At 45.7% G+C, this 9,510-nt stretch overlaps 1 protein-coding gene and 1 long non-coding RNA gene across 2 annotated transcripts; one reads left to right on the forward strand and one right to left on the reverse strand.

Moving 5' to 3' along the window:
* Nucleotides 1–2,309: 2,309 nt before the first annotated feature.
* Nucleotides 2,310–8,139, forward strand: LOC119312058. The gene is made up of 4 exons (XR_005151216.1): nucleotides 2,310–2,480; nucleotides 2,568–2,633; nucleotides 7,064–7,560; nucleotides 7,677–8,139. It is a non-coding gene; the product is annotated as an uncharacterized LOC119312058 (long non-coding RNA).
* On the reverse strand, nucleotides 3,193–7,231 carry LOC119312056 (probable leucine-rich repeat receptor-like protein kinase At1g35710). The gene is made up of 2 exons (XM_037587781.1): nucleotides 4,426–7,231; nucleotides 3,193–3,970 (listed from the first exon to the last, which is right to left on the reverse strand). Exons 1-2 carry the CDS (start codon nucleotides 7,199–7,201, stop codon nucleotides 3,609–3,611), a joined length of 3,138 nt encoding a protein of 1,045 aa, XP_037443678.1. The 5' UTR covers nucleotides 7,202–7,231; the 3' UTR covers nucleotides 3,193–3,608.
* Nucleotides 8,140–9,510: the final 1,371 nt, after the last annotated feature.

A 9,510-nucleotide genomic window follows, 5' to 3' on the forward strand; every position in this document is an offset into this window, starting at 1 on the left:
ACCAGAGGAATCAACATCAAAAGAATTGTCATAGCCTAAAGTGCTCTTAAGATTTTCAGCTCTAACCCAACTAATTTGGGTCTCCATAATACAAAGAACTTTAGGGGCAAACTTGGTCGCGAGTTCGCGAAGCTCTTGAACTGTCAGGGCGTTGCCAATCCCCCGGCAGTTCCACCTTAGAAGATTCATTGCGTCCGGCGGTCCTCCGCCGGGGAGGCCGCCATTCTCGCGTCCGAGCTCTTTCCCATAGTAGGGATCTTCTTCACAACTCCACCACTTGGTTTCTCTATCTGCAAGGTTTTCGTCCTCTTCAGATCTTGTTTTGGAGGAGGGCTGATTGGGGTAGTGATTCCGTTCGAATTGCCTGAGATCACCAGCTCCAATCCCGTGTTCCCTTTTGGGTGCTGTGTTCCCAACACTTCATCAGAAGGGCGTTTGCGATTAGCATCAGACTCCTCCATATCCATCTTCTCATGCCCATGGTCATCTTCCTCTTCCGAAACTTGCTGGCCCGATCCTTGCTGATCCGCGGTCATGTTCCTCTGTCTCCTATTGCGGCGCCTGGTACCCCATGCTGTTGTGGCCGGTGCTCGAAGATTTTTGAAGATTAGGGCCGAGGGTGGGTGAACCCCGCTGCCATGCTCCTTGTACTCATGCCCCATCATGCCGCAGACTTGGCACCAATCTGGCAGTTGTTCGTACTTGACGGCAAAAATCTATCTCTCACCCCCTCGGATCAGCGAGGTAGCTTTCTTCAGAGGGTTGCGCACATCAAGCCTGACCCTGACTCTGTAAAAGTTCCCCTCGAAGTCGAAGGATGATGGTTCTGAATCAACGAACTCGCCAAACTTGGCGGCCAGAGCCTTGACTTTGCCATGAAAAGCGATTGGGAGATCGATAATCCTTGCCCAGATCTCAAACTTGAACAACTCAATCGTGGAGGGTTTTGTGTAGCCATCATACAGAGCAATAATCATGGGGTTTCCTCTGAAGCGCCACGGTCCCCCTTGCGTGACCCGCTCCCAATCCCCTAGACAGTCGAACTGTATCTGAAACAAATTCTCCTCTAGGGTTTTGATCTTAACTGGCCGGGCTAGATCCCAAGCCGTCTTCATGTTTCGGAAGAACCAATACGTGCTGAAATCCTTATCCATGTGAACCCGAACCAGGATCATCCAATGGAGTTCCTCCGCTGCTGGCTAATCATCATCCTCAAAGATCACATCATCCATATCGTCCTCTTGCAGAGCCAGCTCCTGCATCAGATCCTCAAGCTTGCCCTTTCCCTTGGATCCCGAGCCCGACGGATCACCCTTGTTCACCATCGCCAAGCGACGACAACTCTTGCGTTCTTGCCGAGAAACAAAAACCCTAGTCCCACTAGGTAAACCAACGGAGGGACCGGGAAACAGACCTCCCCCTCTTGCTACAGATCGAGTCCAAGACCCAAGCTTAATGGCAAGACGGGCGATCCGATCTCAACATCGCCGGCGGCGACGAGAGGATGATAAACCCTAACAGGAGGGAACAGATACTAGCTGGTGGTTTTTGCTGAAACTGCAACGAGCGAGCCGGACAATCGGCCCAGCTGTGCGCGCGCCGAAGGCCCTAACGAGGACCTCCCTTAGATTGATGTAAAAAAAAGATTCTCAAAAAAAAAAAGATTGATGTCAAAAAAAGAAAAAAAAAGACTGAAAAAAGATAGAAAAAGGAGCTCCCTTCTAAACATCACTCCAGCAACCCGTCAAAAAAAAAAAACATCGCTCCAGCACGCAGGGCAGGGCACGCTCGCGCCGCATCTCGCCCTTGTGCTCCCCGTGCCTGAGCATTTCCGCACCGCCGTCCGCCGCCGCCCCTCCCCCCCTGCGGCCCCGCCTGCTGGCTGCTCCGCGCATTCCCCTCCGCCCCTCGGCCCCGGCAGTCAGGTGCTCTCCCGATCTCCGCGGCCGCCACGCTGCCGGCTCCTGCCTCCGTTGCGCCGCCCAAGTCGAGGAGCGCCGACACCGATTCGCGCTCCCTCCCCTCGGCCTCGGCAGTCAGGTGCCGCCTCCGGCCCCTGCCTCCGCTGCGCCGCCAAAGCCGAGGAGCGCCCACTCCGACTCCTCGCTCAGCTACTCTGCGCACCGCTGCTGCTGCTCGCCTCGCCGACTCGGCAAGTTCTGAACTTGTGCATTTTTTATTTTTTGCGGGAATTCTGAATCTGTGCATTGAAGCTAGATTCAGTTGAAATACAGATGCATATGTATTGAATTGAACTCGAATCGATGCGTTTTCTTACCACTTATCAATTTCATTTCATGCTGTAGAAATAGAAGATGAAGAGGATTTTTTTCATCAGTGCCCGCAGCGGGAGTGTCTACACTCTATCGCTTCAGCTCAGTGGAGTCAGGGAGTGTACTTGCAAGTATTGATGATAATGACATTTGATATCGTTTTCAGTCCTATAGGTCTCGCAAAGGGGTTTTTACCTCGTTGTAGTGGTAAGTTTTCAGATTTGTATCAATGATAATTACTTCACTTGATGCTTATGCCTTTTCTTATGAAATTATACCGTTGATATCTTGAAGGTGTTGGTTCTTCTTCTACAGTTGATCAGGTCATGGGACACACAGATGAAGCAAACAATTGTTTCGGTACACTTTTGTATCTCTGTTTTGTTATTTGTAGAATTTGTCATGTTTTATCTATTTTGTTGGATGTTAAGCATTGAGTTTAAGTTCTAGATTTATAGTGCAATTGGGCCATATACTGTATGAATGTTTTTGGCTTTTTGCATGCGGTATTTTTTGTAGTAGTTATGAGGTGTTTTTGGGGTAGTCATAGGCGCTGCTGATTCATGTGCTCACAATGTCTAAAGTCGCCTAAGGTTGACTTAAGGTGCCTTACGGACGACCTTATGGCCACATTGGAGACGCCCTTACAGTCGATCTCCTCAATGTGTAAATTAGTCTAAGGTCCACCTTCTGAGAGTTATGGCCGACGTACATTGGAGACGCCCTAATGGGATATAAGCTGGTGTAAAACTGAAAACTAGCACATGCTAAATTGCTAATAATAACAGTAAAAAAATAGTCCATCTTTACGGTAGCAGATCAATGATTACCTGAACAATCAAATTCCAATTGCTTACCTGTAGCAATTTGCAGGCTAGATTAAGTCTGTCAATCTGAATTCCACTAGAAGAAACGCACCAGGAGGCCTCCATTTGATAATGAGCATTTCCAAGAGCGTGAATGAGCTCACCGGCCGGCAATAAAGTATGCCATGGCGGTGAAGATATAGGAAATAACCAGTTGACTTGAATTGGCTCACAGTTAATCAATAAGAGGATGCAAATGGAATATTTATTTGTTCTTTTGAAGAAATAGCACGATCAGCTATATAAATATTTACAGCTAGCTAGTAGCTAGTAACTAGTAGCAAAAAGTTGATCTGCATTGCTATACAAATATCTAGAAGTAGCAAATAGCCAACCAGTTAGGACTGATCAGCTTAAAGTATAGTACTCCTATTGTACAATCTTTGAGGGTAAAGCCAAAATAATCTATGATCGAAATGACTAATTATAGTCTCTGATCAAAAGGTGCAACGGAAGAAACACCAATGTGCTAAGAACATTCAAAACCACAAGCAGGGATGACGATTTCAGTGTGCAGGTAATCAAGATTACTGGGTCCTTCATCTGCAGAGAACACCTTGATTGCATCCTGCATCGTTGGACGGTGTAATGGGTCAGGTTCTATGCACCGAACAGCGATGGCAATCACTTTGAATATTTCATTTGCAATCTCAGCTTTAGGCAATGGGAGCCGGGTGTCCAGCAAATACTTGGGTATTGTACTTTTCTTGTCCATGGACGAGAGGGACGAAAGAAAATCACCCGGATGATGTCCCATGAACAACTCGAGCACAAGCACTCCAAAACTATAGATGTCGCACTTCTCCGTCACCCTTGTTGTGTATGCAAGCTCTGCCAAGCCAACAATGAAGAGTTAATTTTAATAACCTTTTTGTATGTATGTACTGAAAAAAGCGGGGTGAAGGGATAATAAGACTTGTTCCCTGTCACACTAAAGTAAGAAGGCGTGGCTCAAACCCGGGCTGGCTAGTCCACCAACCATGGTACTAACCATTTGCATCCGGGAGAGTTCTCGTATGTAGATTAATTGTAGAGACCAGAGACAAACATAGTATGGTCGATAAAAAGATATATAATATACTGGTTTTTGACTGTATAATTGGTTTCATTTACACAAACCAATAAGTAATACTCTACTTCCTGACACATTTATGAAGATCTACGCTAATCATTTCATTATTGATCTGAAAATATATATAACGCTATGCAAGACATCCATCGAAGTGACAAAAATAAACGTACAACACGTTGATTTAACCGACATAGATATATATATATTATTGTACCTGGTGCAAGATATCCTTTTGTCCCGGCAAGCCTTGTGCAGTTTGACCCATCCACATCTAATATTTTGGCAATACCAAAATCAGAGATGCATGCTCTAAATTCCAGATCAAGCAAAATGTTGTTACTTGTTATATCTCTATGGACTATCGGCGCAAAGCAATCATGATGCATGTAAGACAAAGCATGGGCCACATCCTGAACAATATTTAACCTCCTTGTCCAGTCCAACTCTATTGCAGTTTCCTTGGTCCTTAAAGATGCTGCTAAGCTTCCTCTTTCCATGTATTCATACAAAAGAAATCTTCCTTGAGTAGCAGAACAGTAGCCAAATAATTTCACAATATTGCGATGCCGAATATGCATCAAGGCATCTATTTCACGATTAAATAGCTCATCCTCTTCTATTGTATGAATCTTCTTTACTGCAAATATCTCGCATGTTGGTAACTGAGCTCTATATACTGATCCACTACTTCCAATTCCAATGCAGTGAGCGTCACTAAAATTTTCTGTGGCATCAACCATTTGCCTGTACATATCTCCTCCATGAAAGTTCCAGATGGCGAACAGCTTTGTCTGTTGCAACTCATTTGCGCATTCCACCTTGGGTTTCCTCCTTTTACATTGCAAAGTTACTAGTGCCATGATAAACAGAAAAGATACAACAACAGGTATTATAGCTAGTAAAATAGCTCTGGGCTTCTTTTTTCGTCCACCACTTTCAGTAAGGTCACAAGGGGGCAAACCTTTCACTACACCACACAATTGCTTATTCTGCATGAACCATTCGATTGGAGCTTCTTCAAACAACCTACTCTGTGGCACTGACCCTTCCAATTTGTTGAATGACACATCAACGGATAGGAGGCTGAACATGCGCTGAAATGATGGTGGGATGCTACCTTTCAATGCATTGTGTGAAAGATTCAAAACTTCGAGCATGCTCAAACCACCCAGCTGACTCGGAATGACACTAGCAAATGAATTATCACTTAGATCCAACAATTCTTGTAGGTTTACCAGCATTCCTAGTTCGATTGGAATGCTGCCATTGAGGCGATTATGGCTCAAATTCAGGAAGTGAAGCTTGAGACAATGTTCAATTGACCCTTGTATCATCCCACTTAGGTTGTTCGATGATAAATCCAAGTACTCCAAATTATTTAGCGATCCAATATCTTTAGGTATACTTCCTTGGAGCAGGTTATTACTGAGGCTCAAGTTGAACAGCACCGTTAAATTGCCAATCCCCAGTGGAATCTGCCCTTCAAGTTTATTTGCTGAAACATCAAGTATCCCCAACAGAGATAACTGCCCTATGCTTGGTGGTATGACTCCAGTAATGTTGTTGTTTGAAGCACGTAGCATCGTAAGTTTGTAACACTCACCCCAGCGATGAGATAATTGACCAAATAGTTTGTTTGAACTGATATCAACATAGACAAGATTAGGGTGAAGCCCCATCTCGGAAATATCTCCTTGAAGCTGATTTCCTTCAAGACGAAGTTTGACTAGGCTTTTGCAACTTAGCAAGCTTGTTGGCAAGGGTCCAACCAAGTTGTTGCCATTAGCAGTGAGAAACTGTAGTCGGCCTCCCGCGCAAAGACCCGGTGGCAATGCACCAGATAGATTGTTCAAAGAGACTCCAAACATTTCCAGATTCATCAACTCACCAATTTCTTGAGGAATGTGTCCAGAAAATTGGTTGAAATTAAGGTTTAAGAAGGCGAGCTTAGTCAAATTGCCTAAACTGTTTGGGATAGGACCTGTTAGGTTGTTCAAACTGAGCTGAAAGTCCTCTAAATTCACCATATAACCTAGTTCCCAAGGAATTTTTCCAGAAAGTTGGTTCTGGCCAAGGTACAAGATCTTGAGTTTGGTCAAATTACACAAATTTCTTGGAAAGTAACCTGTTAGTGTGTTGTAGCTAAGCCGCAAGTCCTCTATGTGCACCAAATATCCCAAAACCAGTGGAATGTGTCCAGAAAGTTGGTTACGGTGAAGGTGCAAGGTAGTAAGTTTGGTCAAATTCCATAAATTGCTTGGAACGGAACCAGATAGTGTGTTGTTGTTGAGCCTCAAGTCCTCTAAAATCACTAAATAACCTAGTTCTCGAGGAATGTGTCCAGAAAGTTGGTTATGGTAAAGGTACAAGGTAGTGAGTTTGGTCAGGTTACCTATATTGCTTGGGATTGAACCTGAAAAGTTGTTTTGGCTTATGTCTAAGTGTTGTAGGTTGAAAAATTTCACTATATCTTTGGGAATGGGACCACTTAAGTTGTTACGGGATAATGATAGCATATTTATGTTTTCTAAGTTTACTTTTGCAGTAGGCTGAGATGAAAAATTATTCATAGGATTTTGTATGGATGAGTTAGCTGGACTGAAGGAAACTGGTCCGGAAAGGTCATTGCTGGACAAATCTAATTTAAGCAAATGCTTAAGGTGACCTATTTCACAAGGGATAGGACCAACTAAGTAATTGTTTGACAAGTTCAGGCTCACAAGATTACCCATCTCGCCTATTTGCCTTGGTATTTCACCGGAGACTTGGTTGTCATGGAGCATTAGGAGACGCAGTTTTGTGAGATTTGCTAAAACAGGTGGTATTGAACCTCTTATCTGATTGTCATGCAGGAGGAGAGCATGTAGTTCTTTGAGGAGCTTAATATTCACAGGGATGCTCCCGGCAAGCTCGTTGTGCGAGAGCTCAAGGGCCACCAAGGTCCTCAAAGCCGAGAAGTCAAGAGACTCAAGTGTCCCTCTCAGCCGCATCCCCGGCAGGGAGATGGCGGCGATCACCGGCCGGCGTCCACCACACCGGATGCCTTGCCAACGGCAAGGTGCTGAGATGTTTCTCCAGGATCGCAGGGCGTCTTGGCTTTGCTGACTGAGGCTGGCTTTCCAGGCAAGAAGTGCCCCTGCTTGTTGTTCAAGTGATGGCAGCGCTCCAGCGGCTGAGACGAGTGCGGTGGTGCACATCATCAGTATGGTGAGAGAGTCAAGTATTTTGGAAGCCAAGGGCGCCATGGCGAGGATAGGAATTGATTCTGCTTCTGCGTCTGTTGGAGGGTTCACCTTAAATCGTTGCACCAAATATTGCCGCTGCCTCGTTCCCTGCAGGTAGTCTAATGGTTTGTATGACTGATTAACCACCCCTCCCTTTCTGTCCCTCTCGTTCCTTTATTAATCTTCATGATAAGATTTGACCCGCTCTCTGATACATTTTTCTTTTCTTTTTTTGACATAGATTATGACGCCTGTTCTTTCAAAGTCAAAAGTTACAGAACCCAAACATGTACGCACCCAGAAAAGGAAACCAGAAAGAAGGTGCCACAACACAAACTGCAGAAAGGACCTCAATAAAAGAAAGAAGATTACAAGCACGCCCTCTAGAGGACCTGGTGCAAAGAAGACCATCGCCGTCGGAGAAGAGAGGGACATGACGCTGCTCACCCAGGTTCGGAGGAACACCATTGCAGACGGCACTACTTTCTGAGTCGATTAAATGGTCCACCGCAAGTGGCAGAATTGAGGCAATGTGGCTCGTCGGTTGGGTACTTTCCTTATGTCCACTGTTCTGTCGTCTTGACAGTGGCGAAGCTACATGTAGTCTGTGATGTCGAGCGACATCACAGAAATGTGCTTAGAAGTTGACCCCGGGTATGTTTAAGTGTATATGTTTACATACATGTGCAGTTTTGAGCTGTTAACACCACTGGCTTCAATTGCTAGCGCTACCACCGCCGTCTTCACTGCTGGTGAAGAAGAAAACCGGGCCTGGCTGCTATGAAGTAACTGTACGCCTGGTACGCTCAGCTTATGTTGCATTTTGTGGAATTTGTCTTCCTATTTGGCAAATGGGGAGAGCGGTGGAGGTCATTAATGGACAAGTGGTTACTGGTCACGTCACCCCATTCATTGGTGATTATTAATGGACAAGTGGTTACTGGTCACGTCGCCCCACTCATTGGTGATTAATCAGAACATGACATGCTTCTAAATTATGACATGCTTCTAAATTATGAACGCTGCTTCAAACCCGGCTGTGGCATGAGGAGGAAGCTGAAACTTCCCTCCCACGCTGGCGGCTAGGTATGGAGCAAGCTTCATATTGGGGCTCCCCAGCCTCCAAATATGAAGGCTATGAGGTTGTTTATGGAGCGAGTTTCATAAATTATGCTGTTGACACCCATATGGTGACTATGCTATAGTGTCATTTTGGTTTAAAATCATCATATTAACAATTATTATGGCGATCGGGGACATATGACGACTCTGCTAAAGTTGCCCTTAGCCCATACAAAAGATGAGGGTAGCTCACTCGGGTGAGAGCATCTGAGTTGAACCCTTCGAGGACACAAATTAGGATTCATATTTATAATGTCCTCTTTGAAATATCATTTACTAGCCTATCCATTATAAGTTTCTAGTTCATGTGCATTCGACCGGCAAAATAATTGAATGTTCACCAACCGTCGCTCATGTGAATGATGCTTTCCTTGTATATATATGCCACTCCATGGACCATTGCCGTTCTGTTCATTTTAACATTTTGGTAGCACTAGCCTAATACACTAGAGATATGGTGATCAAATTGAGTGTAGAATGAGAGAAGAATTAGAAGATGTCACAGCATGTGCATGGGAAGGAGAGACATCCGGAATAGCCAGGAGAGTAATATCTCTAGGTTTGTCAGAGACCAAGGGCGATGCTTGAACACTTCCGCTTCGGTAGACCCCCTGTAAACACAAGGAGGGCTGAGATTGCCCAATACCCCTTCATAACAAAGGGTAGGATGGGCATAAGATTGCCCCGCCGGCCCGCCCGCCCGCAAAAAAAAACAGACGGAGGTATACGTATATGAATACAGGCCGGCCGCCCGCTCGGGAGGGAAAAAAATTAAAGCGGCCGCTCGCAGTCAACGCGTTGTCGGTGGCGCCGCGCCGGCCCCACCCCCACGCCCGCCGGCCCCACGCAATCCCACACCCGTCGTGTGGCGTGTCGGCCGCCAATCACGGCGCCTGAGGCGCGCATGCACGCAGGCGGTTCCACGCGCGTGCCTCCTTGCGTGCCGCGCCGCC

The sequence above is a fragment of the Triticum dicoccoides genome, chromosome 5B (genome assembly GCF_002162155.2).
Source record: "Triticum dicoccoides isolate Atlit2015 ecotype Zavitan chromosome 5B, WEW_v2.0, whole genome shotgun sequence".
Lineage (NCBI taxonomy): Eukaryota > Viridiplantae > Streptophyta > Magnoliopsida > Poales > Poaceae > Triticum > Triticum dicoccoides.

Bases quoted from the DNA above. Each gene is read 5' to 3' on its own strand.
- LOC119312056 (XM_037587781.1), bottom strand. From the start codon at position 7,201: ATGCGGCTGAGAGGGACACTTGAGTCTCTTGACTTCTCGGCTTTGAGG. The intron at 3,971-4,425 runs GTACAATAATAT...TTGGCTTGGCAG, and splicing joins AAAAGGATATCTTGCACCAG to AGCTTGCATACACAACAAGG.